The 15990-nt window shown below is 41.7% G+C and overlaps 4 protein-coding genes across 6 annotated transcripts in view; 2 read left to right on the top strand and 2 right to left on the bottom strand.

The window, feature by feature from the left end:
* The window catches only part of LOC6582740, a 24655-nt gene extending 18234 nt beyond the window's left edge, over window positions 1-6421 (top strand). For both annotated transcript variants that reach the window (XM_002008395.4, XM_015162571.3), the window contains 4 exons: window positions 1181-1288; window positions 3243-3302; window positions 5003-5074; window positions 5227-6421. In XM_002008395.4, coding sequence (XP_002008431.2) covers window positions 1181-1288; window positions 3243-3302; window positions 5003-5074; window positions 5227-5790 — 804 coding nt within the window. In that variant the 3' untranslated portion in view covers window positions 5791-6421. The remainder of the gene's footprint in view (window positions 1-1180; window positions 1289-3242; window positions 3303-5002; window positions 5075-5226) is intronic.
* LOC26528617 lies at window positions 3531-4474 on the bottom strand. 2 transcript variants are annotated; one of them, XM_015162573.3, is made up of 3 exons: window positions 4110-4446; window positions 3864-4040; window positions 3531-3807 (listed from the first exon to the last, which is right to left on the bottom strand). In XM_015162573.3, exons 1-3 carry the CDS (start codon window positions 4269-4271, stop codon window positions 3595-3597), a joined length of 552 nt encoding a protein of 183 aa, XP_015018059.1. In that variant the 5' UTR covers window positions 4272-4446; the 3' UTR covers window positions 3531-3594. The 2 variants fall into 2 exon arrangements, with proteins under 2 accessions (XP_015018059.1, XP_015018058.1); XM_015162572.3 differs by lacking the exon at window positions 3864-4040 and having other exon boundaries at window positions 4110-4474.
* A 1379-nt stretch (window positions 6422-7800) lies between the features above and the next one.
* LOC6582739 lies at window positions 7801-9222 on the top strand. The gene is made up of 2 exons (XM_002008394.4): window positions 7801-7975; window positions 8044-9222. The coding sequence occupies exons 1-2, from the start codon at window positions 7816-7818 to the stop codon at window positions 9177-9179; spliced, it is 1296 nt and encodes a 431-aa protein (XP_002008430.1). The 5' UTR covers window positions 7801-7815; the 3' UTR covers window positions 9180-9222.
* Window positions 9223-10816: 1594 nt separating this feature from the next.
* LOC6582738 lies at window positions 10817-12208 on the bottom strand. The gene is made up of 2 exons (XM_002008393.3): window positions 12031-12208; window positions 10817-11975 (listed from the first exon to the last, which is right to left on the bottom strand). Exons 1-2 carry the CDS (start codon window positions 12191-12193, stop codon window positions 10849-10851), a joined length of 1290 nt encoding a protein of 429 aa, XP_002008429.1. The 5' UTR covers window positions 12194-12208; the 3' UTR covers window positions 10817-10848.
* Window positions 12209-15990: the final 3782 nt, after the last annotated feature.

Raw genomic sequence — 15990 nt, 5'->3', positions numbered from 1 at the left:
CACGCACAGTGGTTAGAAACGTAGACAATTTGTCACACAATTGGGTATACAAAACCATCTGTCGGTTGGCTGATGACGACGACAACGACAACGACGACGAGGAGGAGGAGGACCAGAAGGAGGACGAGATCGAGGACGACTGCCGGCGACACATGACAAAGATTATATACAGCTGGAGCGAGCATTGCGTGGCGTATTGTGTGGAATTTTTTAATTTCGACCTCACAGTAAAAACAAAAACAAAAACAGAAAAAATCAAACAAAACAAAAACACACACGCACACACACACACACACACACACAGCAAGCAAATACAGCGTGAACGCCAACGCATTTGCCCTCAGATGTATGCTACACTTATTTGTACAGCGCGCTGTGTATGTGTGAGCTTAGCATAGTGTATGTGTGTGTGTGTGTTTGTGTTTGTGGAAAAGCATTGTGCTGTTGGGCAAATTAATTGCAGTTCGCTCTTAGGCGCCAACAACCTGACGCTGCGCGATGCGCTAAATAATGCATAGACCATTGGCATTAATTAAAGCTGCCCGCCTATTTGCTCAACAATTTGTATGGAAAACAATTCAGCTAAAGTGCCGCTATATATGTGTATGTGTGCATGTTTGTGCATGTGAGCAGAATTTGCCACAAAAACTCCATTAAAGGAGGAATAATGTATGTCTGTGTATGAAGACCTCGAAATAGAGTGGAGTGGAATGGTTTCATTCAACTGTCTCTCAGCTCTTAACATTCAGCTTGTTGCTGTTAAAAATTTTAATGAAAAATTTATGGCTGGCGCTGTCAGCGACGGCACTGTAAAAACTTCATAAGTAAACCTCAAAATTCGACACGCGAAAGAGTGCGAAAAAGAAAATATAATCAAAGACTTTGCACTCTATTGAAATATATTACAAAAAACAAACAAAAGCAAATACACACACACACATGAAATACTCACACATTCACGTTCTCATAGGGCACATAAAATATTTGATGGAGTGAAAGCGTGCAGAAAACGAAAACCTTCAATTTGATGCCAGCTAAAGGTGTGCGAATTGCTTCTGCTGCTCCGCCTCCACTTCTACTCCACTCCACTTCCTCTCCACTCAACTCCAATATTTGTTGGCAGGCTATAATATTTGTGTACCTCTTCTTTATGCTCTGCTCTGCTCTGCTCTGCCCACAGGAAAACCCCGGCCTAATTGTACCCTGGATAATTGGCTACATTACGTTCATGGCCTTGGAAGCTGTCGCCATGGTTTATTCGAATGTGCTGCGTGATCATGTGAACAAGGTGAGTCGATTCCTCTGGGATAGTGCTAAGTGTGGTGGGTAGCCAAAACGCTTTTAATGCATATTTAAGATGCTTTCGTTGGCGGTCCATTTGTTTAATGAAAACCTCCAATCAACTGAATGCTCTAATCCCCCTCTGCCCTCCTCAACATTCGCACACTAGCCGAACAAAAGCCTTGGCGCAGCGGGAGCTCCTTCTCAATGATATCAATGAGAGCTCTCGAATGCGGTGTTGGCATAAATCAATTCGAGCCAAAGGCAAAGCCAAAGCTGAAGCCGACGCCGAAGCCAAAGTACAAAGATCTGGCAAAACAAACAAATAAATTGCACGTTCTCAATGCTAGAAAATAACAATAACGAGAACAACAACAACAACAACAACAACAGCAAGGACCAAAATCCGTTACATATGTAAAAGTTCCTTTTTTATGCTAAATTCAAACAATGGATTTGGGTTAGGGTCCGCTGCTAACGACAGCCAAATGCACTACAATCGACAAACAATAAAATTGATATGTAAACACAGAGCATATGCTTTGTTTGAATTTATTCGTGCTCTTCCATGGCTTATTGATCCGTTCCCAATTCCGTTTTCACACACTGGGAATTAGAAAGAGATTTGCGAGAGCTGAGCAAATGATGAATATATTTTTGGGAATATTTTAAATTTTACATTAGTCTGTTTAAAATTAGCAGAAAAATAAAAGAAGATAAGATGGATATAGGAAATGATAAATATGATAATTGAAGGCTATATGGATTTATGTATTATTTCTTTTTTATTTATTTAAATAAATCATTATATCCTTCAGTTATCATATATACATATAGAAAAAAAAAAAAACAGAAACATATGCATAAAATAAAACTTAAATAAATTTAAAAAAAAAATAAATAAATAAATATTAAACTCAATTTTGCATGATTGATTAAAAATAAAGTTTCTTATATAAATAAATAAAATAAATAAAATAAATATTAATTTTTAATATCACTATTGCAAATATATTTTTAATAATACTAATAATAAATATTAATGTTATCAATTTTATTATAATTAAAATTCATTCCTGATGAGCTTGACAATATAATTGTAAATCCATATTAATAATCTATTAAGCCACAGACTATTCATCACTAATATGCCTATCTAAACACCTAAAGCGCATAGCCGAGTGCAAAGTGAAATAAAAAGCTCAAGAGGTCGCACACACACTTAAAACTAGTGGCAAAGCGATGCCGCAAAGCTCACAGCTGACAACGGACAGGGTTCATTCACTTACTCTCAAACAGTTCTATCTCTCTTGCGCTTTGAGCTAACATAGGCTTATTACACACATGCACTTACACACACACACACACACATAGGCACTCGCCTCCTGTGACTTGGGCATTTTTCCATGCCATTGCTTTTGCGTTCCGCTTTGTCCCCAACGCCATTTTCATTTGCTTTTCTCCAATTTTTTTTTTTTTTTTTTTTTTTGCCACTTTTTGTATTATGTTCGCGTTTTCTGTTTTTGTTTTTGCTGTTGCATTTGTTGCTTGTTTTCCACCAAAAACGTTACAAAATTGCCGCCTCATGCATAATTTATTGCAATTGTTGAGGTAAAATTCATGTTTTCTGCACTCGCTGTGGCAGCTGAGCAAAAAGTTTGCCTCCTTTTCATTTATGCCCCGGCAGCCACAGTGAAAATAATGAAAATTGCGGAAATTTCAGCCACACTTAAAACACTTAAAAATGTATTAAATATAAATGAATAAATGGTTAAATGAAAGGGTAACTACAAGTCGTGCTAGTTGTGTTTAATGTGTAGCAGTTGTTGCAGTTTAGATATATATTTAAGCTTTTATTTAGAGCTGCAATTACTTTAATTAAATATGCTTGAGTTCTGATTAGTTTTAATTAATATAATTTAAAAATGCGATTTACTAAAAATATTTTGTTTTTTTTACAGCAATTCGATGCCATGTGCAAGGCGGAGGTGGCATTCTTCATAGCACGCGCATTTATCAATGTAAGTAAAGGAAATATTAAATATTAAATATATGTATGCATGTGTGTGAGTGTGTCCTTTCAAGAAATAATCATATAATTTCAATTAAATCTTATATAAATACTTAATATCCATTATTTAATTTCTATTTATTTCTATATTCTATCTCAAATCTATATCTAATCTTCTTCTTCTTTAGCTGAGATTAGAGTTCTTTCTCTCTTCAAGACCCTCCCAAAACTCAACTTGTTCGCTTGTTCTATTTATTATAAAAGAGCATTGGTATCAAAAAATAAATTATATGTATAAAATATTAAGTACTAATTGTATCAAGGACTGCCTGAAAGTCCTTTTTGCAAAATGTGACAAACGCGATCTTGAATATCAAATTCGACAGCACTACCGCTGCTTTCAGACGTTCACCCTTCAATTTGTTCTCTGCAGCTTTAAGTCCAAACTTCATCAAGCGAAGACTGAGTAGTGCGTAATAATAGATCAGCCAAGGCAGCATCAGTGAAGGTGTGAACTGCAAATACTTGAGCTATGAATATGTGTAAATGCATAGGGTCTTCCTAGTCTTACGGATACGGTAGCATAGGTCAAGACCAGCCAAAAATTCAGATGTATAAAACTAATGGCACAACGACATTTGCGCGTTGTAGCTGGCTGCAATACCAAAAACCTATCATTTTGCCATAGAGTGCTTAACTTTGTTCTGGGGCTGCAGTAATGCTTCACAAAGTCAACCACACCTTTAATCTAGCAGGAGTAGCGATGATTACAGACAAGTGCCTAGCTTAAGACAATTCACTATTATTATGCCCTCACCACAGCGATCAGACACGACAACAACAGAATCCGATGCATTATGAGAACCTTATCCATTGATAAATCCTTCTGTTCCACTGGCCGTCTACACGCGTTCAGGTCCAGCTTATAGCTGTAGGCCATTAGGCAGAGTTGATGATCGTAGGGCAGCATTTGAAACATCGTCGAGGCACAAACAGATTATAAAACTATTGCTGAACTAGCGAAAAAAAAAAAGTTGAGTTGACAAAATTTTACAGGTAATTTGGATGAATTGTTCAAAATTGATTAAAATATCCAGCACTAAAATTGTTGTTGTATGTACAAACTGTAGAGATAAACTACTGTGCTATGAATAATTTACCCGGTCGAGTGTGCAAGGCACAGCAAGCAGCACAGTTTGTTTTCGATTTTATTATTATCGGTTGGAATTTATTGATTTAAGCCTTCGTTCAGGCGAAATAAGCGACATATGCAATAAATAATTTGATTACAGGTGAAAATCCATTAGAACAATGAGAGGAAAGCGGGGCACACCGACTATGCAATGCTCTGCCATTACATGAGCTTACTTAGTTTAGCTGCTTTGACTGCTTTGGCTTCTTTGTTTCCTTTGGCTCCTTCAGCTTCTTCAGTTCCTTTGGCTCCTTTAGCTTCCTTGATTCCATTGGCTCCTTTAGCTCCTTTAGCTCCTTTGGCTCCTTTAGTTGAGGTCTTGAAAAATCTGGCCAAAATCGAATAACTTACATTCATGTCACTGAAAAGCCAATATACTCTGCTGACTCTGCCAGCAGCGTATGCTTTATGTATTTTGTGTGTACTTAACCTATGTGTGTGTGTGTGTGCGTGTGTGTGCTAAGTGAAATTTATGTGACTCAATTAAAGGTTGACTCCCTTCCATCTAATTCAAACAGGTGCTAGCCATGTGGGGCGTTTTGCGCTTCTATAATCTCGTGCGTTCGGGCATCACCTGGCGTGGACCGGAGGTATGTTTGCAGCTCCTGCAAGCTCTTTCATTGTTTTGCTCTTGCTCCAAATTGAAAATCACTTTCAATTTGATTTAAATGAAACGAATAGATTGTGTTTAACTCATTTTGTTCCTTATTGACAATTTCTGTGTGTTTACTCATCCAACTAGGCCAAGACTGCCATCTTTGCGCCCATGTACAAGAGCGTGAGCACGCACAGCAAATCCTCGATTGTCCATCTGGAGGGCAAGCGGGCCAAGCAGCGCCAGAGACGCTACAGCGTGGAGGCCGAGAGCGGCTGCTGTGCGATCTTTGACTTTGACTTTGACTACGATGACGAGGACGACGACGATGACGGGGCTGAGGATGATGTGGGCTATGACTACGATGACTACTACGACTACTATGAGGATGAGGATGAGCAGCAGCTGGAGCTGGGGCAGCAGGATGATGCCGATTGCAGCATGCTGGGCTCGGGTGGCAGCGGCGGCGGCGGTGGCAAGTCGCGTCCCCGCACCGCGGCGGTGCGTATCAAGAGTCAACGCCATCGACGCAACAACAACAACATACGCAGCGTGCTGATCAATAAGCGGCACAACAAGTACAAAATCAGTCGGCCCCAGACTCAGCTGGAGGTGATCAACGAGTCGGAGCGCAGCGCGGGCAGCGGCAGCGACGAGAACGACTCCCTGCTGGTGGCCTACGACAGCAGTTCGTCCTTGGCGTCGGTTTGACATTGGCCGCCATGTCACAATGGAGCTGCAGCAAATGGGAACGATCTCCAGCCAACGTCCAGCGGAAGCGATGCCAGCTGCAACGGCAGCAGCAGCGACGACGACGATGACGACGACGACGTCGACGGCAGTCGCCAGGATCTGCAGCCTGGAGCGCGGCTCGCTGCCAAATGTTATAGTCAGCGTCAGCGTAAGCGCCGACGTTCACTGCGACGCGTCTACTGCGCTGTAAACATCTCCATAATGGGTCTCCTGGTGGCCGTGGAGATATACGCACAGCTGGCCATATTCCTCTAGATAGATCCAGCTAGGGCCATTGACAAATAAGCTTCAATAAAAAATATTAAAATAAAAATAAATATATAAATAAATAAATCTACAAGATATCAGTTGTATATAAGAATTAAACTTTATCAAATAAAGAGCATAAGGTAAAAAAAAAAAATTGAAAAAAAAAATAATAATAGCATAATTGGTAATTCAATGCATAAATATTTATCTGCTAGCAGTCTAGGCAACTAGGCGGCTAAAAGTTATGTGAATAACAGGAAGTAGACAGGGAACTCAAGTATTAAAAGAAAAAGAAAAACACATTTAATAATTTAAGCCTAAACAAGGCAAGTCTTCAAAATATATGAAAATGAGAATTGGGGCAAAGAACTTTAAGTAAATATGCATATATATTAAAGCAAATATCTAATAACAAAAATATAAATTAGTTGAACAGCATCAAGTCTTAGGCAGCATAAGCAATCTATTTCAAATCTTTGCTCTCAGCCAAAATTTTACTCTCAAGATTTTCTGCGCTGGCTAAAATTTTCTACTAGCACATGCAACATTTTTTTGTTGGGCCAAACAAAAGCTTTAAAATTTAAACTAAATATAAAAAAAAAACCAAAACTAAAACTATTGTATATAAAATAAAAATGTCTAAAAGCCAATCCAGCAGATTAACAATAAAAAAAAAAAATAATAAAAATAAGATTATCAATAAAGAAAAAATAATAATAATAAATACAACTACAAACAATAATCATATCGCTAATTGTATTATTGTAAATAAGTCTAACTATATGTATAAACATATACAATGCATATTTAAGTATATATACTAACTACAAAGTACAGTTGCGCCAAACTAAACAAAACACTTTGAAAGCTAATCAATAAATGTGAGTTAATGTACACCCAAAAAAAAAAAAAAAAAAAAAAAAAAAAAAAAAAAACAAATCAAAAACTGAATAAACACTTGACATTTGTGCAAAAAAAAATAGAATCAACTTTGGGCTGACAAAACGTGCGGAACACGTGAAGCTACTCTCCATATCAGCATACCCATTTCATGACAATCACTGAGTGCTGATATGGACATTCATTTTCTATCTCTCTTGCCGAGGTAATTTTTTTGCCCGGGGGCTTTTTGCTAGCTTCCCCAAAAACTGAACTGGAGTTGTGCGCGGGAAACTCTGGAAAACTCCAAGGGAAAAGTCCAGAGATCTGCCTAAGCTATGAAGACTAGCATATACCGCTTAATAAAACCAACAAGTGGAGCTCAGCAGAACTTTTGTTTCATCTAGGGTATCTAGTTGCCACCTGCAAATGGCAATTCATTTTATTCACAAAAATATTTAATCATTCACCAAAATATTGATCTGTTTAATCATTAGTTTCCGCCATCTATATATAATTATATTTTAATGGTAATACAGGGTGTCAGAGTTAGTGACGTCAGGGCGGCTAGCCGTAACTAATTAAATGATAAGGCTGAAAGCGGTAAACGCGTTCACACGACACGCGCAACACGTGATATAATCAACATACTCACACCCGACCGACCGATCGGCCCTCCACCATATGGACACACGATATGTGCAATCAGAGTGAGTTGAAGCACTCAGAGGTACTTCCACTGATATTGAAAATGGGGAAAAGGCAAACATAGTTGAAAATTGTGCGATCCAATCAGCGTGAAGCATTAGATTTAAAAGCGCTCGGGCTACTCAGTGAGTCAAGCAGTTGTGAAACATGTGGAGTCCAGCATTGATTGCTCTCAGCGGCCTGTCGCTGCTGCAGCTGTTCACCGGCAGCCAGGCACGCCTCCTGCCCGTTGACAATGAGGAGCTCTGGGCGGCGGATATGATTGAGGTGCCAATGGAGGTGCCAATGGAGGTGACCAACAGAGCAGGTAAGCTGAGATGCCGAGCCTCAATTCCATACAGTCTGAATGCAATGGGAGTTATCTATTCGACATAGCTGGCTGCTCTATCAAGATCCGTAGCACTGAGATGAAGAACCCACAGCCGTTGCTCATTAAGCCCGGCACCTCCGAATTCTATCCCTTCTCGGCATCTGGCGATGTTGATGTGGAGCATGACAAGACCATCGAGTTCCACTGCACCAGCAGCCTGGACTCTCCCCTCTCGGGCAAGTCTGTGACGGCCAGGTGCGTGGGCGGCACAACCTTCCGGGTGGGCGATAGAGATCACGATATATCGGCCATTAAGTGCACGTCCTGGCCCGCCTTTGTGGGCAAGAAGTCCGGCTCCAGCTGCAACGGCGGCACCACCCTCATCCACGTGGGCTTCGAGCTGAGCGGCTCGCGCTTTGCCAAGCAGTACGAGGTGTGCTTCAATGAGAACGAGGAGGTCACTCGCTACGTCTACCACACCCTGGACGCGGGCAGCAACTACTATGCCACCGGCGTGGATCGCATCAACTTTGCGCCCGGCGGCTTCTTCAATGGCAAGAATGTGGACAAGCTCTACACGCAGGCCGTGCAGAAGGAGACCATCGACAAGGCTCTGGACATGGACTCGGGCAAGTACTTTGACTCCCAGAAGAACGTATTCCTGGCACGCGGTCACATGGGCGCCAAGGCTGACTTTGTCTATGCACCCGAGCAGCGGGCCACCTTCCTCTTCATCAATGCGGCGCCCCAGTGGCAGACCTTCAATGCGGGCAACTGGGCCAGAGTTGAGGATGGCGTGCGGGCCTATGCATCCAAGTACAAGAAGCACTTGGAGTGCTGGACAGGTGTGTGGGGCGTCACCACGCTGCCCAACAGGGACGGCAGACAGACCGGCCTGTACCTGGCCTACGATCACAATGGCAACGGCCTGATACCCGTACCCAAGATCTACTTCCGTGTGGTCATCGAGCCCAGCACCCGCAAAGGCATTGTCCTTGTGGGCGTCAACAATCCCCACTTGAGTCTGGACGAGATCAGACGGGACTACATTCTGTGCAACGATGTCAGCGACAGGATCAACTGGATCAGCTGGAAGCGCACCGACATTTCGGCCGGCTACTCCTACGCCTGCGAGGTGCCCGAGTTCCGCCAGAAGGTGACCCACTTGCCAGAGTTCTCTGTGAGCGGCCTGTTGGTGTAGAGATTAAAGAGATTCAATAAAAAAAGCATGCGAATAATAAAAAGTTCATTCAACTTTTATTTTTAAACACGAGTTTGCTGATTGATAAGCTAAAGTTGAGGCTAAAAATATAAAAAATAAAATGTATATATTTTTATATAATATGCTGGTATTTCCAGATTTTCAACTCACATATAGTTTTTTTTGTATACCCTGAACCCATTGAAAATGGGAAATCAGGGTATAATGGTTTTGTGAAAAGTATGTAACAGGCAGAAGGAATCATCGCAGACCCCATAAAGTATATATATTCTTGATCAGGACGACGAGCTGAGTCGATATAGCCCTGTCCGTCTGTCCGTCCGTCCGTCCGTCCGTCCGTCCGTCCGTCCGTCCGTATGAGCAAAAGGATCTCAGAAGATATAAGAGCTAGAGAGCTGAAATTTGGCATGCATACTCGTGTATACCATAGGCAGTACAAGTTTGCTTTATTTTTTCGATAACTCGTCCGATAACTCTTTTATCGAGAATAATCGAAAAATCGACATTGTTTTTTCTGCTTAATTTGAACACTTTTAGACCTGGAGACTTAAAATTTGCGTTGTATATAAAGTTAATAGATACAAAGATTTTGTAATTTACAGATTTTGGATACCACGCCCCCTTCGCCCCCAATTTGTAAAAAACGCATTTCAAGTACTAGAGACTTGTGCTTTGGAACGTACACACATTTTAGCCATATGATTACGCTCTAAAAGTTTCATTAGGATCGTATGCCTACAAAAGAAATTATTCAACAAATAAATTCTCATAATATTGCCCACACTGCAGTGCAGCCCAAGCGCAGCCGCTGCTAGCTGCGCAGTTTGCAGAGCGCGTGCTTATAAGTGCATGTGTATGTATGTGTGCATAAAAGAAGTCCAGAATGATTAGAATATCAGTTTGGAGGGTTCAGGGTATCTCCTAGTCGAGCAGTCTCGACTGGAGCCTTCTTACTTGTTTTTTTTTTTTTTATTGAGTTGAATTTGTGATATTATAGATCATAGTGATATTATATATATTTACATATTTTGTGTATAGATATTATATATCTTTTCGTTTAATAAGCCTTAGACATATTGAATTTTTTTATATTTTTCGAATTTCTATATTAGAGATATTATTTTGCTTAGAAGTATATTATAATTCTTTACTTTTAGTAAACCTTATACAGATGCATATCTTCATTCCGAATCCTTCTATTTTTGTATATGTGTGGAGCGCATCGGTTTCATGATGAATACTTAGCGTTATTGACTTTCTATGAAGCTTCTCCTCGATCCTTACAATCCTGAATTTCTCTTGAAATTTTGTATCCCTATGAGGACTATAATCATAATTAAGTTTAATATTATCTATCCACAGTTATGCTCAGTTGAAACTTTAATCAACAAAATATTTTATTTTATCGTAAAATAAATCTTTTATTAAGATATATAGTTTTCCCCAAACGTTATAATTTTATATATTACTACTACTACTACAAAAATTTGTACAGTCTTTAACAAATTCTATCACTATAAATTTCAGTCTTCAATTTATGATATCATCCACCCACAGCCCAAGTCCTTAGGGCGATATCCTAGTTCAACAAAGTATTTAGGTATTTTTTCGAAATATTCGATTAAACAGGTTTTTTTATTGGCACAGCTTAGACGAGCAGACCATTCTTGGCGGTCAGAGCGGGCAGGTGCTTGACCGTCTTGAGGAAGTCGGCCACTTCGCAGGCATAGGACCAACCCGCCTTAATGTCCGTCTTCTTCCAGTTGATGTAGTTGACCCGATCGCTGACATCGTTGCAAATGATATAGTCCTTCCGGATCTGCGCCTCAGTCAAGTGGGGATTGTTGACGCCCACAAAGACGATGCCGCGATGTGTGGAGGGCTCGATGACCACACGGAAATAGAGCTTGGGCACCGGGATCAGGCCGTTGTTGTTGCCATCGCGTGCCAAGTAGAGCGGAATCTCCACGCCCTCCTTGTTGGGCAGCGTAGTGACGCCCCAGACACCCGTATAGCAGTTGACATTCATGCCGTTCTTGGAGACCCAGGCACGCACACCATCCTCCACTCTGGCCCAGTTGCCGGCATTGAAAGTCTGCCACTGGGGCGCCGCATTGATGAACAGGAAGGTGGCCCGCTGCTCGGGCGCATAGTCAAAGTCCGCCTTGGCGCCGAGATGGCCGCGAGCGAGGAAAACATTTTTATTCGTGTCGAAAAATCTATCCGCATCGCCACCCAGATCTCTGTTGATCGTCTCGATTTGCGTGGCCTGCGTGTAGAGCTTGTCCACATTCTTGCCGTTGAAGTAGCCAGCCGTTTGGAAGGTGATGCGATCCACGCCGGTCTCGTAGTAGTTGCTGCCCGGGAACAGCTGGTGGCGCGTGTAGCGGGTCACCTCCTCCTCCTCGTTGAAGCAGATTTGCATTTGCTCGGCAAAGCGCGACGCAGAGATCTCGAAGCCGACGCGAATGACGATGCCGCCGTTGCATTTGGCGCCCGACTTGATGGCCTTGAAGCCGGGCCAGGACTTGCAGGCCAGATCCTTGAAGTTGTAGTCGCTGCCATCCACCTTGAAGGTGGTGCCGCTCACGCAGGTGGCAGTCAGCAGGCTCTGCGAGTGAGTGGTGAAGCCGCTGGGACACCACAGCTGCAGGGTCTTGCCAGTCTCCACCTCGATGACGCCCTGGCTGTTGAATGGATATATGTTCTCCGAATCGGTTTCCAAACACACTGGCTCCGGCTTCGGCATGCCACCACGAATGGTCACACTGCAGCCTAATGGAAGCACAGATTAGAAATCAGCAGGAGTGCATCCTTGTGGCGTACTCACCGGCAGCACGGCTCTCCGACACGGGATCCACATAGATGGCACGCTCGTAGATCTCATCCTCAAGCACTGGCGGCAGCTCCACCTCCTCGGCCAGCGGCTGGTAGGGCACGCGAGCCCAAGCCGCCTGAGCAACGAACAGCAATACGAAACTAAGACACCTCATGATGCGTATTAGCAAATTATTGGACGCGATCGAAACTTAAATAGGCCTTGACAAGTAAACGGACTGCGAATCTAACAGTATCTAAAAGCGTTTGGCAAATTAATTAAAAAATTTCCCAAATCGTCAAAACAATTGTTGATAGCGCATTCCGTATCAATTCAAAATAGATTTGATGGTGGGGGGGAGGCTACTCAAGTGCCTCTCATGCATTCATTCGCCTCAAGTGGGCGCGTCAGATAAGTCAGAGGGCTGAGAGTGGAGTTGAATGGGCAGGGAATTTCGGGGGAATCGAGGCTGATGCTCAATATGTCAAAGTTCGACGGGCATTGGCATTAATTAATGAAATGTAAAATGAACAACGGTGTGGATGACAACAGGAAACGCAGCGATTGAAACGAAAGCAATTAGGCTCAGGGACAAAGCGCAAAGCACAAAGGACATGGCTGAAAACAGAAAGCAGAAAGCACAGCGTAAGCGATAACAAGGATATGAATGGAGCTGCAGCAGGCGTCCCATCGTGGACCAAGGGGCGGGGCGACGGTGATGGAGGGGCGTATAATTTGTGAAAATTGATGATTTGTTTAGATTTACGAATGAGCGAGCAAAACGAGCCAAATTGGCACGTAACAAGGACAAGGGAAAATGGTGCACGGAAAAAGAAAAAAAAAAAAAAACAGAAATTGTAATAAAAAGGACAAGGTAGCCGGATTAGTCAAGGAAGCGGAATGTGTTGGTCACAAGGGTCCCGGGTGCCAAGGTGCCTTGCTAATTGATTAGATGCAGATAAATGAGCTGAAGCTGAATTCGGCCACTGGCCGCTAGATGGCGCCAGATAATGATTAATGTTCGTCGAGGGAGAGCTGGAATGAATTTTCGCACGCGTTCGTCCATCGAAGGTAATATATTTGTCGACTTAATCACGATTTATTGGAATGCTCGACTTTAAAAGCTGTAATTACTTGTTGATTCGTAATCATTGGCATAGCGCCAGATCATTATGCTCAGAGTCTTAATGACTTGGCACATTAGTATGCTTCACTCAATTCGCTTAAGCAAAGCTCAACTCGGAGCAAATAATTTAATAAAAACTAACATAGGTTTTTACCCAACAATTTGTTTGCACTGCTGCATTGCTGCCGCATTATTAAATTAACTATTAAATTAACAAGTTAGTGACAACAACAACAACAACAGCAACAACAACAATCTGGCCAGTTACATCGCAAATAGAGTTCCAACTATTTACAGCTTGACAATGTAATTTGTTCAGCCAGCCAAGAGAACAACACACACACGCTCACACACACACACAATTTATATGCCAATTTTATATAACATATATTTAGATGTGAAGTGCAGCAGAAATTCCAATGTGAAGTTTCCCAGCAACAAATTGACTCACTGAGTAATATAATATACATATATATAGATAGCTTTATCATAGAAAGTAAGGGGAATTCTTTTATAGAACTCTCTTTGAAGTTATTTATATAAATATATGTATTTCTCTTTCATGTGACATCACATAAAGTTCTCTTTAAATGTCTATTTGCTCTTATTTCCATGGGCAACACATAAATGATTCGTATTAATAACATATGTCTGTGTGTGGGCTGGGGCAGATGCCTCTGATTGATAGGGCTGCGTAAGCGTGTTTGCTGAGCTCAGGTAAAACCCAAGTCAGAGAAGCCAGCCAGCAATTTGCACCTTTTCAACAGGTTGCAAATGGGCGTCGCACAAATTGAAAGCGGGAGTCAATAAAGCTTTTTGGACAGGATAAAAAGGCGCAGAGCCCGAAGCTAACAACGTACTGTATGGGTCTATCTATGTGTGTGTGTGTGTGTGTGTGTGTGTGGGTGTGTGTGGGTGTCTGCTCGTGTGTGTGTGTGTGTGTATCGAGGCTGTCTGAACTCAATGATGGATTAAATGTATTTCAAAGGCGTGAAAGCTAAAAGGCAGCACAAAGTAGCGCATTGTGGTTACATAATAAACACCAAGCACACTTCAATTTAGCTTAGGGCAGCTACACACACACACACACACACACAAATGAATTCAATACCTGATGTGCCATTCAATAATATATATATATATATTGGCATATATATATTGGCTAATTGTCAAAGGCTTAAAGCTTGCGGCTTATGCAAATCAGGCCAACAGCCGTGCAGTCAGGTGTAACATCTCCGATAATTGTAGTGGCTGCTCGCTGCTGGCTGCTTAAGGCCGCCGAGCCACAGAACCGCCGAACCACAGAGCCACAGAGCAGCAGAAACGGAGACCTGCATAGCCAATCAGTTCATCCTTCGATTTGCATTGATTTACGCTACAAGAAAATCAAATTGGCGCACGAGCAGCAACAACAACAACAACAACAACGGCAAGGACAGCAAAAAAGGATACAAGTGCCACATAAAAGGATTCCGGAGCATCCTCTTAATATAAACTGATGCAAGCACCAAGCACACAGACTTCGAGCAGCAAATGAAGCGTGCGCTTTAAGGCGAGATGTCTTACAAGACCCACACAAGATAAGTGAAGCGCAAAGCAAGTGTATCCTGTATTCAAGAAAAATGTATAAATTTGGTTCGCCATGACAGCGATTTTAATATTAAATTCCATTTTGATGCAGTGACAAAGGTGCTTAGCATTTGAGTATTCGAAAAACAAAAAAACACAAATAAAGAAGAGAAACATAAAAACAGCATTCAGGCACTCGTAGTCCCAACAACTGCTGATGAGTGTAAATATTTCAATTTATATTTCCATGTATACCCTATATACATGATAAGTACAAGCATTTCAATTGGCACCCTATTTATTAAAGAGACCGTACTTAAAGACTCACTTGACGCACAGAAATCCAAGACATTTTTCGGTAGAGTATGAAAATCTGTCAACGATGAAAAATTAAGAAAATAAGAGTAGCGTGAATTTTATGAAAGTAGTTGAACATGACGGGCAAATGTCAAAAAATGGCGGACATGATTAATGAAACAGCAGCGCCCTCTAGCGTGAGAACTGGGCGTCGCATGCAGCATAAATTAGTTGCTTGATAAGCTGAATAAATGTATGTGTGTACATACATATATAATATATAGCATGCGGGTGGGAGTGTGTGTGTCAGTGTTGCCAGCTTAGCCTCTTTCAGGCTAAAGCGAGCCTATTGATAATAAATCAAGTAAAAATGAGAATGGAATAGCAAGAAATTTAAGCAGACTCTGCAAGAGTCCTAGGCCCTAAGAGAACTACAGAACAGAAGACACGGTCTCTGTCTCTACCATCTAATAATTATGAATATTAATGTACAGTAGCTATTTTGCATATCAGCATTTAGCTTTATCAATTATATATACACTTGGGAAACGTAATCTGTCTCCTTGTCTGTCTCCCCTTGTCTGTCTCTTTCTGACTCCCACTCAGTTTGCATAGCAAAGGCAAAAGTCTAAGAGGATCTACAGAAGATCATTTAAGTTGTCTATGTGTATGCATCAGCACTTCGTGTGAGTAATACGAAGCTTGAATGCCTTCAGCAGCAGAGAGTATTCCCATTGGTCACTTAAGGCTCGACTGTAACGAGCCCCACCTAGTGCCGAGCGCAACATTTGAGAGCAACTTAGGGCTGAGAGAAAGATGCCCTATATAAAGGGCAGCAGCTGCAGCAATTCTTCAGTCGTCCAGAGCTGGTGGGACTGATCAGTTGTGCAGAGTGCAGTATAGTAAAGTGGAGTGAAGTGAACTGATTGCAAATATTTAACTATCATTCAGCTAAGCATTCAAGACTTAGAGGAAATACT

Source organism: Drosophila mojavensis, unplaced genomic scaffold (assembly GCF_018153725.1).
Source record: "Drosophila mojavensis isolate 15081-1352.22 unplaced genomic scaffold, ASM1815372v1 contig_74, whole genome shotgun sequence".
NCBI lineage: Eukaryota > Metazoa > Arthropoda > Insecta > Diptera > Drosophilidae > Drosophila > Drosophila mojavensis.
Note: the sequence above shows the minus strand (reverse complement) of the source record. Positions and strands in the feature narration are given on the sequence as shown.

Bases quoted from the DNA above. Each gene is read 5' to 3' on its own strand.
- LOC26528617 (XM_015162573.3), bottom strand. From the start codon at position 4,271: ATGTTTCAAATGCTGCCCTACGATCATCAACTCTGCCTAATGGCCTAC. The intron at 4,041-4,109 runs GTGAGGGCATAA...TACTCCTGCTAG, and splicing joins TGTCGTGTCTGATCGCTGTG to ATTAAAGGTGTGGTTGACTT. The intron at 3,808-3,863 runs GTAAGACTAGGA...AAGTATTTGCAG, and splicing joins TGACCTATGCTACCGTATCC to TTCACACCTTCACTGATGCT.
- LOC6582739 (XM_002008394.4), top strand. From the start codon at position 7,816: ATGTGGAGTCCAGCATTGATTGCTCTCAGCGGCCTGTCGCTGCTGCAG. The intron at 7,976-8,043 runs GTAAGCTGAGAT...TATTCGACATAG, and splicing joins GGAGGTGACCAACAGAGCAG to CTGGCTGCTCTATCAAGATC.
- LOC6582738 (XM_002008393.3), bottom strand. From the start codon at position 12,193: ATGAGGTGTCTTAGTTTCGTATTGCTGTTCGTTGCTCAGGCGGCTTGG. The intron at 11,976-12,030 runs GTGAGTACGCCA...TGCTTCCATTAG, and splicing joins GTCGGAGAGCCGTGCTGCCG to GCTGCAGTGTGACCATTCGT.